This window comes from Phyllostomus discolor, chromosome 1 (assembly GCF_004126475.2).
Source record: "Phyllostomus discolor isolate MPI-MPIP mPhyDis1 chromosome 1, mPhyDis1.pri.v3, whole genome shotgun sequence".
Taxonomy (NCBI): Eukaryota; Metazoa; Chordata; class Mammalia; order Chiroptera; family Phyllostomidae; genus Phyllostomus; species Phyllostomus discolor.
The window spans coordinates 177238826-177257384 of record NC_040903.2 but is presented as its reverse complement, the minus strand read 5'-3'; the positions used below and the strand labels follow the sequence as shown (position 1 = coordinate 177257384).

The following is an 18559-nucleotide window of genomic DNA, read 5'->3' as shown; positions in this document are numbered from 1 at the left end:
CTCAACTTTGAGAAAGAAGGAAAGGTGTCTGTTTTGCTCACTATAACATGCCCAGGGCCTAGATCCACGCCTGAAACATAGAAGACACTCGATAAATATTTGTTGAAGAAATAAATGAACTAATTTCCCAGTCCTCAAGCTATTATAAGACTGAATAAAATCACCATCCAAGAGTACTTGCTTTTGAGTGGAAATTCTAGAATGTTCACAAGAAAACTCTTGCTGAGTTTTATGAGTTATTATTAAAGGGCATCTCGAGGAAATGACATTGTCATATTTTGTATTACATTTCCAATTTTGGCAGGTTGAGTGATGTAGACAAATTTTCCCTCTGAGGAGAACTCAAAAAAGTAGACAAGATATTTGCCAAAAATCAGCTTGAAAGTATGGAAAAGCTATCACGATCATAAAAAATTACTGGACTGAGATCTGAAAGAAGAAGGAAGGCCCGGAGAGGGGAGCTTGGCGTTTGCGGCTGCCTGTGCCCTGGAGTCATTTCCAAATCTAGATGGCTCAGCTGAGAAGCTGGAAAACATTTCTGACAATGTTGGTAGAAGAAAAAGCTGTAGCTGATGGTCTGCACAAGGGGGAGTCACGGTAAATTTCGAGCACCTTTGAACCCTCAGAGTGAGGGTCAGCTGTCAGGAAACCTCTCCTCACGCAGACCGCAAACCAGCTCCCGGACACCTGGGTGCCCAAGAAAGTCTCACTCCTAAAATAGTACTAACAGTATATTACTAACTCAAGTGAGCTGGATGGCCTCGGGACCTACCAGAAGCAAATAATCCTCTTTGGAAGATAAAATTCAAAGTCTTAATTTGTTTTGACAAACAGTTTTTAAGTTCCGTGACATATGCACAGTCAGAGGTAACCGGTCCTGTGAGGAGACATCGCATGTGAGGGTGACGGGAACAACATACAACGGAAACAAACCACGATAACTCCAGCTGATCGGACACAGCCTTTAAAATAATGGCATTTCCTGTGTCTGAGGAGATAAAAGACAAAATTTAAACTTTTAGCAGAGAACCGTAAAGAACAAAATAGAAATTCTCCAAGTAAAAAATTAAATAACCCAAATTCAAAACTTAAAGAACAGGTTTTGAGTCAGCTGGGGAAAGGCTTCATAAATTAGAAGATAAGGCAGAAAAAATATCCAGAAATAATAGGAAAATGCAAAGAGAGGACAAAGGGCAGGAAGCAACTGTCCCAGTCCATTCAGGGTATTATGTGGCCTCGCAAAATAGTTAAGGAACAAACATTTAGTTCTCACAGTTCTGGAAGCTGCGAAGTCCAAGATCAAGGCACCAGCCGATTTGGTGTCTGGTGAGGACCCACTTCCTAGTTCAGAGATACCCATCTTCTCAGTAGGTTCTCGTGTGGTAGGAGGGGTGAGAGAAATCTCTGAGGTCTCCTTTATAAAAGTACTAATCCCATTCATGGGGTTCCACAGTTGTGATATAATCAGCTCCCAAAGGCTCCAACTCTTTTTTTTTTTAAGATTTTATTTATTTATTTTTAGACAGAGGAGAAGGGAAGGAAAAAGAGAGGGAGAGAAACATCAATCTGTGGTTGCCTCTCACATGCCCCCTACTGGGGACCTGGCCCACAACCCAAGCATGTGCCCTGACTGGGAATGGAACCAGCTACCCTTTGGTTCACAGCCTGCTCTCAGTCCACTGAGCCACACCAGCCAGGGCCTAAAGGCTCCAGCTCTTAAAACCGTCCCATTAGGGGTTAATATCTCAACATGTGAATTGGTGGGGGTAGGGAGGAACATTCAGTTCATATCCAAAACAGTAATAAATTCTAACGGTTATCGGAGTCCCAGCAGTTGAGGAGAAACAAAATGGGGCAGACACAATATTTGAAGAGGTAATGGCTAAAACTGATGAAAGGCTTAAGTTTACAGGTGCAAGTCCTGGAGGCGTCAGTGCTCTGTGGTGTTGGTGTCTTGTCGCGTGTCAGCCTGTGTGTGCATGTGCCGACGTGGCCTCAGATGACTATACCCAACAAGCATCCCAAAGCTATGGGCCTACCCCACCCAGCAGCGCAATCAGCCCTGTGGACAGCAGAGTGATGGTGGCTACAGCCAGCCAGGGGACACTTCAGGCTATGGCCAGAGCACCCATGGTTCTGATGGACAGACCCTGAGCACAGGCTATGGCACTCAGTCAGCAACCAGGGGATATGGCTCAGCTGGGGGCTGTGGCGGTGGTTGGAGTTCTCAGTGGTCTCACGGCAGCAGTCCTGCCCTGGCTGTGGCCAGCAGCCAGCGGCTGCCTCCTGAGGTTCTGAAACAGCCTTCCTTCTACACCCAGTGTTACTCTCATTGTTTTGCAACCTTCCAACTCCTGATCGCCCACAGGTTTGTTTTGTGTCAGACTATGTAATTGTAACTACATCTCTGGTTCCCATTAAAAACTATCATTTCACAAACAACAAGTACTGGCAAGGATGTGGAGAAAGGGAAATCCTTTTGCACTGTTAGTGGGAATGCAGACTGGTGCAGGCACTGTGGAAAACAGTATGGAGATATCTCAAAAAATTAAAAACAGATCTGCCTTTTGACCCAGAAGTCCCACTTCTGGGAATACATTCGAAGAAATCCAAAACACTAATTCGAAAGAACACAAGCACCCCTATGTTCATTGCAGCATTATTTATAGTCACGAAGACATGGAAGCAGCCCACGTGTCCATCAGTAGATGAGTGGATAAAACAACTGTGGGACATTTACACAGTGGAATTCTACTTGGCTGTAAAAAAGAAGAAATTGTTAGCTACCCTTTGAGACAGTATGGATGGACCTGGAGAATGTTATACTAAGTGAAATAAGCCAGTCAGAGAAAGGCAAATGCCATATGATTTCGCTCATATGTGGAATCTAATGAACGAACCGATATAGCAAACAAAACAGAGACAGACTCGCAGATGAAGAGCAACAAGTGGGGGGAGGGTAGCGGGGGAGGGACGGAGCAGAAAGGAAAAAAGACTCGTGGGCACAGACAACAGTGTGGGGACTGTGGGGGGCAGGGGCATGAGGGGACTAAATGGTTATAGAAAGAAATACAATAAAGATTAAAATTAAAAAATGAAAGTAAATAACTAAACCCATCATTTTAGTTTTTAAAGAAGCCAAATTATTCTCAGGACAAATAAAAATGAACCTATTTCATAGCAAATCTCCTGAAAACAAAAATGAAAAAAAAATGTAAATGCAGCCATAGGAAAATTAGACATTTTACTTCAAAGGAGCAATGATTAACCTAACAATTGACTTATCAAAAATAAGCATCAAAAGACAAAGGAATGATTGTCTTAATGTGCTGAAAGAAAAAGTAATGCCCAGAGAAAATGTTCTTCAGGAATAAAAATGATATAATATTTTTATACAAACAAGAATGGGGAGAATTTGAGACCAGAAAAATCCAGTCTGAAAGAAAATACTAAATGATATTCTTCTGGCAGAAGGAAAATGATGCCATATGGAAAGTCAAAGATACAGGAAAAGCAACTGAAATGGTAAATATGTGGGTACATTTAAATATTGATTGGCTGTGGAAAGTATTAAAGTTGCAGTGTGTAAAATATGGAGAGAAGCAAAAGAAAAACAACGGTGTGAACAGTAGGTGGGCAGCAGGTGGGGGCGGCGCCGGTGCTCTGGGGCAGGGTGGGCCTGTGCTGACTGGGAGCAGAGCGGAGGAAAGCACTTCTTCACGCGAGACTTCAATAAATCAAAGATGCAGGCTGGAAACTCTAGGGGATCATTAACTAGGAGCAAATGGCTTTATTACTTCCCAGCTAACAGAGGGGAAGCTAGGATAATTTTAAATAATCAATCCGACAGAAAGCAAGAAAAGAGAGGAGAAGGAACATAAATGAGGCAGGACAAAGAAAAGACTAGATAGTAGATTCAAACTCAAGCATAGCAAGACTTCAATGTAAATGGGCTGACGCTCCAGTTTAGATACAGTTTGGCAGGTTACATTTAAAAAAACAGCTAAATGTTGCTTGTGTGAGATAGGTCTAAATCACAAAGACACGAAGAGGCTGAAAACAAAATAAAGGCAAATGATATTCCATGAGAACACTTACCAAAAGAAAGCCAGTGTAACTATACTCATACAGACAAAGTAGTGTTTAAGGCAGAAAACAGTACTAAAGATAAAGGCATTTTTAACAATGGAAGGTGCAAGCCACTAAGAAGATATAAAATTCTAAATCTGTATACACCTGATAACTTAGGCTCAGAATCTATAATGAAAAAAAAAAAAAAAGACAAAGCCACATGAAGGACACTGCACATGGTTCTGCAATATTTGTGGCAGACTGTTTTTGTTTTTGCATAAGCAAACGGCACTCACTGTGCGCCGGCCGCCTTTCCTTTCAAACGCTTCACCTGTGTTAGCTCATGTAATCCTCCTCCAACAGTCACGTGAGGTAGGTATTCTCATTAACAGGTGAGAATTCCAAAATACCAAGAGCCTAAGACGCTTGCCCAAAGTCGTAGAATCAGTAAAGGCGAGGGCTGAGATTAGAACCCGGGCTCCAGAATCTTACTGAAACTGGTGGGAGACATTGACACGGCCCCCTCAGAAACTGACGGGAGGCAGGCAAACCTCCGCAGAAGCAGGCACTCTGGGCACAGCCGTCTGATTCCCCATCACCGTTGCTCTCCTCCACCCAAGGCGTGTGCCCCGGTCGTGTCCAGGAGTGGGTGTTAGAGGCTGACATGCCATCACATGTTTGTGAACTGGGAAATACTGTGCAAGTGCTAGTTCTATTGTTTGACCCTTGGTCTTCCACTTTTATTTATTTATTTTGGGGGATTTTATAGGTTTGTAGCAACTGCTTTTATTGTGAGCCCTTCAGATCCCTATTATAAAAAAGCCAAGCACAGTGTAAATAATGAATAAGGTTATGGTTGCATCACAGTTTGTGCAGTTGGGTATAAAAATGTCTGAGTGAATGTTAACAGAATCCAAAAGGGGCATACTGAAGGCGCACACGCCAAAGTTTTCTTGCTACTTTTTCCAGCCCTCATGGTGTGTCATTCAGGCTCTGGGGTATCCATACAGGCTTGCTGAAGAGGGGTGCGCCCAGAGCGCCAGTGTGGGGCCTTGTGCAAGTCATGGGCCTCTGGGCCTCCAGGCCTGTTCATCCAGCTCTGAACTGCTCCCCTGCCCTCACAGGGCTCAGGGAGGGCTATGAGAGATGCAACTGGGAAAGCCCTTTGGATTACACACAGGGCTAAGCAAATGCCAGGCATTGTTAAGAATCTCAGATGGTGTGTGGCTAGCTTGACTAATCTGTTTGACACCATTTCATATGTTGTTAATAATAAAAGTTAACATGTACTGAAGGCTTGCCATGTGGCAGGCGCTGTGCCAAGCAAGCCCTTTGCAAAATGCACTCCATCTCCTCCCCACAGAAACCCAAGAGACAGAGTGGTCGAGGGTGCTGCAGCCAGATTGCCTGAGGTGATCTCTAGGCTCTACCGCTTACCAGCTCAGTGTCCTTGAGCAAGCCAATAGCCCCCGCTGGGCCTCAGTTTCCCAATCTGTAAAATGGGAATAATGACAGCAGCGACTTCACAGAGCTGTTGTAATCATGCAGGGAGGTAATCCATGCCAAGTGCTTGAAAAGGTAACTGGAACTTGGTAAGTGGTCTGTAGGGGTTCCTTTTATCATTTTCATTTTACAGATGGTGAAATGTTTGTAAGTGGCAAGTCACCCGGCTGACAAGGGTCAGGCTGGAGTTCTGACCTAGGTCTCTGAGCCCATGTGTTTACCCACTACACTCCCTGCCCCCAGAGCCGCACGAGCAGCTTCAGGGGCCACCAGCCAATCAAAGCTCTGCAAAGACCAAGAAAGTTGTTGTCCCTATTTCCCTAGCAATCACTAATCCTCCACATGATGCTTAATGGTTGGCTTCCATTGAGGGGAAAGTTCTTAAGATGCCTTAAGTCCAGCACTTGCGCCCACATTTTTCTCACTAATGCTCAAAGAGAAAAAAAATACTCACAAAAACATTTGTTACCCAAATATCAACTAAAACATCCATACTCACCCTACCTCTCCCCCCCTCCGGCCCCCAACCACCACCACTTAGCCTCTGCCCCCAGCTGCATATTGCTCAGGAGATGTTTATTGCTGGGACATGCTTGAGGATGAGCAGCAGCAGCTGTGGCAATCTGGGGCCTACATCCCCCTGCAGAGCGGGAGGTCAGTCCTCTTTGCAGAAAAGTTGTAGATAAGCAGTCTCCAAGCAAGCACCCACAGGTGGCTGCCCCCACCTGGCAGACAGTGGATCCCTGGGACAAGGCCAGCCCCTCCAGACTGTGGCAGAAGTGGAGGTAGAGGGAGGTAGCATCCTTTAAAAATTCTCCTCACTGGGTTTAGCAAAGCTGGCTGGAGGCAGAGGGAGTTTCATCACTGGTCACATTGTCACGAATGTTTTTGATGGTTCCTCCTGGGCTTTGCTCCCCTATCTTTCCTCGTCAACTTCCAAGATCAGTTATGCAACTTGTGGTGCTCAGAAATGCCTGTGCGTCCTTCCAGGCTGAGGACATGAGCCCAGGAGACTGGCTCTCAGCTGAACAGGGAAACGGGACATGCTCATTTTCATCACCCTCGCGGCTGCCTGTCTGAGGGTCTGCCTTCTCCACCGGGGCCTTCCAGCTGCATGAGGGCTGGTGTTCCTGACTCACATCTCCCACAAAATCATATCCTTCCTCTTCCTTATTAAATAAAGCTCCTACTCTGTGCAGCGACCTTGGGGAAGGAAATGATGTGGTACCAAGTTTACACTGTGAATGAGTGACTGATGTTACCTAATAAGTTAATCTACTCCCCGAGGGGATTTTTCTTTTTTGAAGAGGCAGAAACTAAAATGACAAAATTTCCAGCATCCCTAGGCATTCCAGAAGTTTGGACAGATGTGAGAAAGTCTGGGGGCAGCATAATTAGAGTTGTTTGGGGGCACATCCACCAAACTCAAGTCTTCACTCAGCCACTCTCTAGCCAGTTGCTTCACCTGTCTAAACCACCTGCCCGTGCAGGTGCCCCTGGAAGTAGACCCTGATAGAAGGACTGAAGTGTAAGTATTCTCAGGGAAGGTGGCCACGGGAAACATTGTCAAGGGGAACAGGAAGGAAGGCGGTGGAGGGAAGAAAGCAGTAGTGAGCAGGTGGCCATTGCAGGTACCTGGGGCTCCGTTCCACTGGGCTCCCCCAGGAGGCTGTGGATGTGCCTCAGAGTTGCCCCTCAGGAGGGGTGTCTTAGTCCGTGTAGGTTGCTGTAAGAAAAATACCGCAGACTGGGTGGCTTATAAACAACAGAAACGTACTTCTCACAGTTCTGGAGGCTGGGAGGTCCAAGATCAAGGTGCCAGCAGATTTGGTGTCTGGTGAGGGGCTACTTTCTGGTCCATAAATGGCTGGTTTTTTTGCCAGGTCCTCACGGGGTGGAAGGGATGAAGGAGCTCTCTTTTGTAAGGACTCTAATCCCATTCATGAGGGCCCCACCCTTGTGACCTAATCCCCTTCCAAAAGCCTCACCTCCTAATAGGATTCAACACAGAAATTTGCTGGTGGGGGGAGGGTGGGGTGGGCAGGGACACAAACATTTGGTCCATAGTAAGGAGTGTTGGAGTGGGGCGACCCCCCTCCAGTCCCATCAGCCATTGGCTGAGGGCTGCTCCCACTCCTTCCCCAGCACCCCTAGGCTGCTCAGAGGGCTCCAGCTTGTAGTTGGAAGCCACAGGGTCTGGCATTCACTGCAATGGTGAGCGCCAAGGGAGTACATTAGAGCAGCCCTAACTGATAACCTTTGTCATCTCATGGCACACATAAACTAATGCTAAAATTCTGTGGCACGGCAAAAAATACATTTTTTGCCATTCTGACAAAAAATAGGTACAATTTTGATTCATTCACACCAGGAGGTTATTGTTGTGCTGGCTATTGTCATTTTTTAATGTGACAATCTGAGGAAAAAGAGGTCAGTTCCCCTGATGAAACAGTCAGGTGGTGCACGTGAAATAGTCTCGCAGCCCACCAGGTGCCGCAGCACACCATGTGCCACAGCACACCGGCTCACAGCCACTGCGTTAGAGGACTGACAGGGATTGCAACGTCACCTGCTCGGTGGGAAAGAAACACTCAGTGTGTGCTGAGAGAGTCGATGAGAGGCTGTAAGGCACTCAGCACAGGGTCCAGTCCAGGGTCAGCGATGGTCACGGTGGTTGCTGGTCCTATTATTCTGAGGCCTTACCTCTCTGCACCTCAGTTTATTCCTCTGTAAAATGCAGATCATAATTATACTACATCCTGGGCTTGTCATGACGGTGAAAGGAAATCATATAAGGAAAACATCTAGCACAATAAGTGGTCAATAAGTGGCCGCTGCTGTTTTGATTATTGTTGGACATGTTTTGTCTCCTTTCCTAGGTTAGAAGTGTCATGGGGAGGCACAGCCCACATCTGGTGTGTCACTCCGTCCTTGGTGTGGCACTCAGGAGTAAACTCACTGAATGGCTCAGCACCTGGTCCCTTGCACCGTGTGAGAATCTCTCTGCCCCAGGACTTTGTTTGATGCCACAACTCTGCTCCCTGCCCCCGCCCCTTGGGCACACCATTCCTTGTGCACACCTCAGCCTGGCCAGGGCCAGGATGCAACAGCTGGGCAGTCATCTGGGCTGCGCTGATGAGTAAAGGAAGCGATGCAGGGGTGGCATGCTGTCCGTGTTAAGTGCTCAGTTGAAGGTAGTTACTCTTCACACTGCTGTCGCTGTGACTGTTGTTTCTGGTGGGGCTTTTCCAGCTGGTCCACTGTCCAGGGTTTAGCTCATCTAAGCTTCATCAGAAATTGTTCCTCAGCTAGGATGTTGACTGCTACCTCTAGACTTTTAAGGCAATTTGTATTCTCTCATGCCCTTTGACAGACTTTTTCTTCAAAGGTGTTTCCTTACCCATCCTGCGTGTCTGTTTGCGCTGTGGCCATGTTCCTTTCCTTTGATTTCTTTACTGTGAATGCTGTACATATTTGTGGCTTGAGAAATGGAGATCAGAAAATAAGTTCTTGGATTTGGTACAGGTTGTATACAGGGCTTAATCCAATATGAATCCCAGTGGCTGACCCTCCACAACAGGACTAAGATCGGGGCCGAGGCACAGCGCTTGGAGGAAGGCCCTACCACCCAGCGTTTTGCACTGGACTTTCTGCTTCAGGGAGAACGTGGCTGGGGCAAACAGAAGCTACTGGGGTGAACGTATTTACTCAAAGCCAGTGTCCTTCACTCTGCTGGCAGGGACGAGACCTGGGGTGACAAACAGAAACCAGGAAAGCCCTCTAAGCCCCTTTTTGTGTGACAAATGCAGTCACCTCCCCATCGTCCACGTGATTGTCCCAGAACGGTGGCACACGCCGCTCCAACGGTACTCAACTTTCTTTACTACTTTTTGTTGTTGTTTTAACTTTGGACTTTATTATATCATTTTTTTGGCAAAAGATGTGCCTTCCCAGTAACTGTAAGCTTGCTTAAGTTTATCTTTTAAAAAAAAAAAGTTTACAATTCCTTAGCACAAACCAATGGACAAGGAAGGCACAGGAGGAGGCCAGATCCGTGACGGGGACTGCAGGGCCGACAGGAGCCTGGGACCCAGGGTGCCCCGCAAGGTGGACGCCCCCCAGTGCTGACAGGGAGACAGAGTCATTGGAGGCTCCTAGAGGCAGAGAAAGGAGTGGGAGGTGAGGGCGAGGAGAGAAGGCATACTGCAGAAGGAAGTCGAAGTGAGGCAGAGGGTCCACCTTCTAGGCAGAAAGAGCGGGTAAGAGGACCAGCCTGTGTCAGCTGGCCAGGGATTGTCCCAGTTTTGAAATTCAAAGTCCAGAAGCCCGGGAAACCCCTCGGTCCCCGGCAATCCAGGGCAGTCGATCACCCTGGGTCACAGCGGTGAAAACTCTGAGAAAGGGCAGAAAAATGAAAGCAGATTGGGACACCCCAACAACGTTGCTGGGTGAAGAGTGTTAGTCATAGAAGAACCAGGCTTCTGCCGTCAGTGCCCCCAAACAGCAGGGCTCCTGCGGAGGGCGTGGCATCTCGCCCACCTTTCCTTCCTGGAGAAGTCAGGTACTCCCCCAGGAGGGGGCTCAGACCCAAAGCTTCAGAGCCAGAGGACCCACCCACAGGCCTCCAGGCTAATCACGCTCCTGCAGTCCTGGCGTGAAATACCTGCTCCCCTCACCCAGCTGTGATGCAGTCGTGAGTTCTGGGCCTGCTGTCAGAACACCTTGTTTCTAATTCCAGTTCCTCCACGAGGGTGCTGTGGAATCGTGGGTAAATCCTTGCTGCTTGGAGTTTAGATTCTTTGCTTTGGCTTAGCAAGTAAGGATTTTGTCTGTCCAGTATATTTTGTCATCTCCCTTTTTATGTTTTCTTTAAAGAACTTCTCTCCTGTAGTATAATGTCTTGGTGGGGCTGTCAATCATACGCCCTTTTCTTCCCAGCTCCCCAGGGCTGGGCGTGTGCCCCAGATTGGACCGATTGTAGTGCTGTGTTCTCCAGATACTGATTGGTTCAGGGGTGGGCATGAACCAGAACCATGGGCTTTTCTGCTGGAGCCAGGAGGGAGAGCTGTCTTCTCCCTTTAGAGTCTATAAAGTACAAGCTTGGAACTGCTGGCTACATCTTCCTAGCAGGCAGAGAAATCCTGTCTGCTGCAGGGAAGGAGAGCAGAGTGAAGTAAAACTAAGGGAAGGCAGAGAGAAAAAAGGCAGGAGTCTCCCTTGAGGCTCTGATCCCGACACACCTGAAGCAAACCACCTTTGCACTTCCTAGTTACAGAAGCTTGTACATTTCCTTTTCTGATGTAGTCACTTTATATCGAATTTCTGTTACTTGAAATTGGAAGAATCCTCACCAGTGCAATCTCTTTATCTATAAAAATGAATATAACTTCTTGTAGGACTCTTGTGAGTATTAAATAAGGTCAAAGGTGTGAAAGGGATTTCAAAGTTAGTAAAACACCACGTTCAGTCCTCATGCATCGCTTGTGGGCACGTGGAACAGGACAGCCCCTGTGGAAACGGTCTGGCAGCTCCTCAGATAATTAAACAGAATGCACATGTGACCCAGAAATTCCACTCCTAGGCACAGACCCAAGAGAATTGAAAACATATGTTCACACAAAAACATGTACACAAATTTTAGAGCAGAATTGTCCATAAAAGCCCCAAAGTGGAAACAACCCAATACCTATTACCTGATGAGTGAATAGACAGAATGTAGTATATCCACATAGTGGAATGCTATTTGCAACAAAAATGAATGAAATACTGATACATACTACAATAAGACGAACCTTGAAAACAATGTTCCAAGTGAAAGAAGCCAGACACAGAAGGCCACATGCACTATGATTTCATGTCTCTGAGAAATGTCCAGAACAGACAAATCCACAGAGACAGAAAGTAGATTAGTGGTTGGTAAGGGCTGGGGTGAGGGAACGGGGAGTGGCTGCTAATGGTTACGGAGTTTCTTTAGGGGATAATAAAAATGTTCAGAGATTAGTAGCACTAGTCGCACAAGCTTGTGAATATACTAAAAATTGCTGAATTGCTTGGTGAGTGTTACAGTCTGTGAATTACATCTCAATAAAAATAAATAAATACATATGCTATGTACATGTAAAGGATTGTTATTGTTTTTATTACTGCTCAACTGAAGTCCCAGCCTCCATAAACTCTTCCTCTGAGCCTCTGTAGGCTCAGTGTGGGTTGTGCATTTGTCACCCATACGCTGCTGCCTTGTGTGATTTAAAGAGTGTATAAAAATCATTAAACTATAAGTGATTTAAATGAATGATTAAGTAATAAATGATTGACAATAAATATAAAGTTATGTTGCATCTTCTCAATTCCATCACAAGCTCCCCGACCACAGTCTCCTCTCACGTGACATTCAGAGCATGAGGGCCACAGTGAGCATTCAACTATTTGTTGAAAGAGTGGCTGAGGGCGCACCTCCCGCCTCACCACCCTGTCTGGTTACACAGAGGCCCACACGCTGGATCCAGGACCCCCGTGCCCTGTGAGGACAACGTGAGTCAATGGATGGCAGAATCGCTGCTGAAAGGCCAGCAACAGCACACTGTCACCGCAGAGCCCTGCCAGCGAGCTGCGAGCAGTCTCAGAGTCAGGCCTTCAGCCTACCTATGAGGCCGGACACCTGCAGTGCCCATCAGGACCCCTGACCTTTGGGGAACCTGCATTCTTCACAAGTGCTCCAAGCAACTCCTGTGCACCTGCGGTGTGGGGCCCACTGGGGAGGGCACAGGTGTGTGCAAGGCAGGTGTGGCCTGCAGCCTGCTGAAGAGCTGTTACCAGGGTGCTCCAAGTCCAAGGCATCCCGACTCAAACCCACTTACACAACACAGGGGACACTGGTCCCACAACTAGAAAAAGTTAGTTAGTTAGTTAGTTCAGCCTGGGAGCTCTTTTAGAAGTACAAGAAATCTTGTTTCCCAGGAAACAGTTTTCTTTTGTCATGTTGCCCTTTTTTAAAACTATGGACAAGGTATGGCCACACTCATCCATTTCAGCCTAAACCACATACCCCTCTGCTTCACCCCCCAACACCCCAGGGGTGGTATCGGCTTCCCCCCAAGTCTGTGGCTGACACGAAGAGGTGAGGGTACCGAAATAAAAACAGGAGAGCTACCAAGAAAAGATCACAAGCCCATGACTATATTTATATGAACCTGGACTTTCTCAAAACCACCTTACCCTCCTCGACTCAGTCTGAATGTCACCTTTTCTGGAAAGCCCATCCAGCCCTCCCAGGCAGAAAACTACAGCCTCTGTGCACCCCACACCCCTGCACTCACCCACCCAGCCTCCCACTGTGTTCCTGGTGGGGAGGGGCCTGAGTGCTCAGTCGTGAACCACATGGATTTCTACTCTAATGGTGTTTTCAGTGTGGACAGGGAGAGAAAAAGTTAATCAAATGATTTTACCAATTGATGTGTAGCTTCGGTACTAAGTACTGTGTGTGTGTGTGAGAGAGAGAGAGATGTACCTGGGTAGGACCTGTTGAGGATAAAGGGGGCGGGGGTGGAAGGCTTTCCTGAGAAAGTGACGAGGGGCCTCCGCGGTAGCTTTCACTGCACTCACCATCCTCCCCTCGGCCTTGGCTCTCTCCCCTGCCCGGAAGGTCAGCCTCCACACCCATGGGTTGTGGTCCAGGGCCTGATTTAAAGCTTGTGCAACAACTGTGCGTTGAATTTAATTGTCAGTGGTTAGAAGAGCTGGGAAGGAAGGTGGCCGGGTTCCAAGGGCTTCACTGCTGTGGTAAAAGTGGACACAGAGTCCTTCTGGAAGCTTTGGAGAGCCTCAGGTGTGAGGGGCAGAAGTGGAGAGGGGTTCTGCACTTCTCCAGGGTCAGAAGAAGCGCTGTGCCTTTATATTCATTCCAAGCCCCAGCGTGCAGGGGGGCAGGGGGTTGCCTCAGAATTTTTGAGGGACATCTCCCCTTGGCTAAGGGAGACCTGACTCACTGCCCATGTTCCTGGACCACCTTAGGTACCCTTTCTTCTCAACTTTGTGAAGCTCTTTGCTCTGGGAAGTGGAAATATAAACCACTTTCCCGGAACAGACTCTGGATTGGGGGACGGTGGTGTAGGCACTGGCAAGCTGGTTCCCAGAAGCACTTCTCTGGGTTTTCTCCTAAGGCAGAGGTGGGGGCCAGGGGAGGGATCTGGAGCCGGCGTCGAGGCGGCAGCAGGCCGTCTGCCCAGGTGGCAGAGGGGCCTAGCCTGGCGCGGAGCCAGAGCCGAGCGGTGTCCCGCGCCCCTCCCCGCCGCCCGAGCCCTCCCACTTCCTCTGAACCCGCCGGCTGTCAGGGAGCCGCGCGCGCGGCGGGCGCGCAGTGCAGGCTGAGGCGCCGCGCCCTGGAGGCTGCCGCTCCCGCCCGCCGCCCGCCGCCGCTCCGCACCGGGCACCAGTCGACGCGCCGCGGGCCATGGACCTGCCCAGGGGCCTCCTGGTGGCCTGGACGCTCAGCCTATGGCCAGGTATGAGCCCTTCTTGCCTCCCTTTGCCTCCGGGCGCGGCTCCCTGGCCCGCCCGGGCCTCGGATCGGGCTGCCGGGAGCGGGACGCCGTGCACCTCCATGGGTCAGACCTCGGCTGTTCTTGGGAAGGCTGGCACCCCGGGAACTGGCTGCAATCTGACGGCTCCGCCAAGTTCCGTGAAAGAGGGAGGTTCTCGGGAGCGGCTTGGAGCGGGTAGTTCAGTGTGTTTGGGAAGAGTTGAAGGGCTCTGAGGGCTGCTGGCCCCACTGGAGTCCCTGGCTACCGCCAAGGGCCACGCGGGGTTCCCGCACCGCCGCCGGGGGCACTCGGGCGTCCCAGGAGCGCCAAGGGCGCGCGGCCAGGGCTGGAAAGGGAATGGGATGCTCGGAGTGAGCGCTGCCTTGTAGCCCTCCTGTCCCGCGCGGAGGGCGCACCCCGCAGTGTAGAGAGCCGGGCGCGGCGGTCCCGGAGGGCAGGGGAGACCTGGGAGCCAAGGGCTGCCCGGAGGGGCTCCGGCCAGGGAAGAAGCGAGCCTCAGGGCTGTCGGCCCCAAGACCGTGGTGAGCGGTCGACGGCCCGGCCAAAGGCGGCCGCGGACAGCTTCGCAGTCCGGAGCTCCCGGAAATGTTAATATCTGGCACTCAAAGCGTGGACAAGGCACGACCCCCATCCTGGGCTCAGAATTATACGATCGTTCAACAATCCAGGGAAGCAGCTGTCGCCGAGACACGCGCTGCAGCCTAGTGCACTCCAGGTGTCGGGGCGCGGTGGGGAGAAGCTAGCCCTGGGATCTCCACACTAGAGCACCCGGTCTAGGCTTCCCCACACCACGGGCCTCGGCAGGAACCGCCACGCGGGGGCGGCGGCCAGGAGCGCTGTCCTATGGACCACAAAAGGTTTCAGTGTCCCTCAACTACGCTGGGACCAGCGCTCGCCTCAGGGACTCGGTGCCTCCCCTTCTGTGTGTGCTCCAGGCTGGGGCTGCCGCCGGCACCGGGGGTCAAATGCAGTGGCAGCGGGACAGACGCCCTCAGGGAGCATAGGCGGAGATGCCCCCACCCCAGCCCATGCCATTCACCCCAGTCCTGAGGCACCACGGTAACAAGTGCACCCCCTCCCCAACCTGTCAGTCTACGGCAGAGCTTCTGGAAGTGCCTGTGTTTGCAAGGGCCTCTGGTTGGTGGGGTTCAGTTCAGACCCTAGAGTCACAGTTGTAAACAAACATTGATGCATCTAGTTGTTGAGGGTGGGAGATGTGGGGAGGGAAGCTGGGGAAGACAAGAGAGAAGCTGTGACCCGGCCCTATACATCTAGAAACCAGCTTCAGGAGGAGACCAGTGCACTCTGGGTCATTTCAGTGGGTGGGGAGGCCACTCCAGGAACTTGATGCAAATCGCTATGAGATCCTGCTACAGAGAAAGAGGGCACTCCTTGTGACTCCAGATAGGCAGAACCACCTCCTCAGACCCTGAGATGGAGAGGCCGCCTTAGGGGCCAGAGGCAGTCTGGACCCCAGGAAGCGAGGAGCAAAGTCTTTGAAACCAGACCTGGCTTCCAGTTCCGGCTCCGCTGCCCGTTCGTTGTACAGCCTGGGACAGGCGATGCCGTTTCTCCAGCAGGTTTTCTCCTCTGTGGAATGGAGATAGAAATCGGGAGTTCCTAGCGCTGATTAAGAAAGGCACTGTAAGAAACGTCCTTAACACAGGGCTTGGTGCCCAGCAGAGCGAAAGTAGTGGCTGTTAGTGCTGTTACTCACACAGGGGCGGCGTGGGGGTGGGGGGTGAGGTGAAGGATGGGGACAGGACTTGTGACTCAGAGCTCCCTTTCTATGGAGACAACCACCCCTGACTTATGTTTGGTCAGTTTGGGTTCTCGAAATATGGGATTCATTAAACATATCAATCAATGTTGGAACAACATCTGTGTGCAAGGAGCTGAGGCTGCGGCCCAAGTGTGTATGCAATCTGGGCCCTGCCCAGAGCTGAAAACAAGGCAAGATCGGGGAAAACTAGATAGATAGAGACACTAGGGAGTGAACGGCACAGAAAAGGTATGGACCACGGTTCAAACTTGGATAAGCAAGGGAGGCTTCCTGGAGGAGGAATACCATTTGAATTGGGCTTTGAAGGAGTGTGTAGGTAGCATGTGGACAGGCTGTAAAGTGGAACTATTCACACATTACAGTTATTTCCTGTGGCTAGTTAAGGAACAAAATGGTGAATACTTTAAAACCACAAAGATGACTTTGGCCAGTGCGGACTCTGAAGACTGGAAGTACAGTGGAGGTCACTGGGTCCATTCCCCTGACTCCAGGGCAGGATTGATGTTGGTCTCTCCTCCATGGGTCACATGGGTTCAGTGAGGGCATTGCCAGCTTGCCCACGGGTGACAGCCCAGTCTGGCTGGCAAGGAACCTGTTACAGGCCAAAGTTGGACGTGAGCCCTCATCAAGGTCATTATGAGTTCAGAGCTCCTGCTGCAGTCTGAACAGGGTGACTGGGTACACAAAACTATCAAGAAAGTCAGAAAAACGAAGTCCAAAGGCTTTTCCAGTTCACGTTCAGAGAGAGCAGATCCGTTGACGAGAACTTTACTACCATAGCGCATTGGTAGTACGGGTTGATGAGGTGATGATCCTCTAAAACCCAGTCTTCACCAAGCACCCGTTATCTGCCAGGCCCACGGGGGGATCAGACATAGTGTGAGAGTAAAGGCCCTGGGGTCACCTCCTGGGATGGATCTGGGCTCTGCCAATTCTCTGTGCAAGTGACTAAATGGCTCTGTGCCTCAGTTTTCTCACCTGCAAAATGGGGATGATAATAATAGAACTTACAGATTTACTCAGAGTTAAATGAGCAAATGTATTTCAAGTTCTTGGGAAGTTCCAGGTACATAATACGCACTCAAAATACTGACCATTGAGTAAGGAATCTGAGGACGCAGAGCTGTAACATCAAACTCAAGTCCACAAGAGAAATCTAGAGGGGGCGCCAGCGTCCCAGAGGCCCCCAGGAGGCCTACATTCCATGGCTCTAAGTAAATTTAAATGTTCCCAGCTCTTCCTCCCAAAGACCTGGCCCAAAGTCTTGAACATACTGGGAACTCGGGGTGGGCGGGGGTCGCCACTGAGTCTGCCTTAAAGTCTGTGTGATTTTAGCGTGAGTGTTTTGTGGTGTCAAAGAGAATAACCATACCACTCAGCGTGGCCCTTGTGTGCCCTTGTGGGAGGGGTCTCATTCAGCAGAAAAACCTTGCATGGAAACAGCGCAGTACTAGGCACCACGGGTGTGCGAACACTGCAAAGACCCGAGTCCTGCTCCCCAGCTTTGGAAGAGCAGGGAAGGGGATGAAGTTGTCCCTTTGCCTACTCCACCGCCCACCCTGCTGGGAGCTTGTGGGCCCTTCCTAATCAGGCACGGGGGGGCCTGAAAGAGGTGGGTGTGGAGTGTCACCCTTTTTCTATTTATTCACCACACCTCTACATCAACCCCACAGAGGACCCCCACCCCAAAGACGGGATGTCTATCTCCTTGCCATTCTCCTCATTCCAAGCCCATCCACGCAGTGCCACGGGCCCTTGAGGACCTAAGATTAAATTAGACTCACCTTAACTTTGCCCTCTCCGATCCTCTTTCCCTCCCCTCCTGTAGCAAAAGCTTCTTCTGGCAGCTGGGAACCCTTTCTGTTCTCTCTCCTCATCGCTGAGGCCACAGCTACGCTGGCCCAGAGAGGCTCTTTCGATATAGATGAGAGCTTGAAGATTTTAGAAGGCCTCTTTTCTCTCCATGATACCTGACTTTGGAGAGTACTGTCTCACTATAAGCTTCAAATCTTACTTTGGGAGTCAAAGTTGAGCCACGTTCTATTACAATTGCAAAAAGAAAGGATCCGCCATAACCCTCCCCAGGCAGCGACAGCCTCTGGCCCACTCAGGGGGAGGGTCGGCTATAAAGCAAGCTGTAACATGCACTACCATTTAAAAACTGGTATCTCTGCTGGTTGTCATTACATAATGCCCCTCTCCCACCAGCGTCAAACCGTGGGCTGCCATCAAGGATCCCTGGCCATTTGAAACTGTTTGCCCCCCAAACAGTTGTGAGCTCCAAAGACACCCAAGGGCCCTCAGTATGGAGTGCTTGCCATAGGGAGTTTGGTGCAGGCAAGGACCGTCCTCAGCCCCCATCATATAAACCCCGACTGTGCGAATTCTTTATTACCAGTGAGGAAAGAAGGGGAGGAGGGAGAGGGGAGTTGGTCATCTTGTAAACCGAAAGTAAATAAGCTCCAAAAAGAACTCCCTGAAGGGTTTTCATACTATGTACTTCTGACCTGAGTCACTAGATGAATAAAATCCCACCTGGAGGAAAAAGTCAGGGTGGCCCAGCCCACTCCCTGCCTCTGTTTCTCATTCCCCCTTACCCCCACGCTGACTGAGCAACAGTAGCAGTCAGCAGGCCTGGCCTGCAGCCCAGCTGCCTGGGCTC

At 49.9% G+C, this 18559-nt stretch overlaps 1 protein-coding gene across 1 annotated transcript in view; it reads left to right on the top strand.

Annotated features, from left to right (window-relative positions):
• The first annotated feature begins 13912 nt into the window (after window positions 1–13912).
• Window positions 13913–18559, top strand: part of ITGA11 (integrin subunit alpha 11) — a 119699-nt gene continuing 115052 nt past the window's right edge. Inside the window, 1 exon segment of the mRNA XM_028506350.2 lies at window positions 13913–14075. Within this exon segment, the coding sequence (XP_028362151.2) occupies window positions 14024–14075 (52 nt within the window). The 5' untranslated portion in view covers window positions 13913–14023.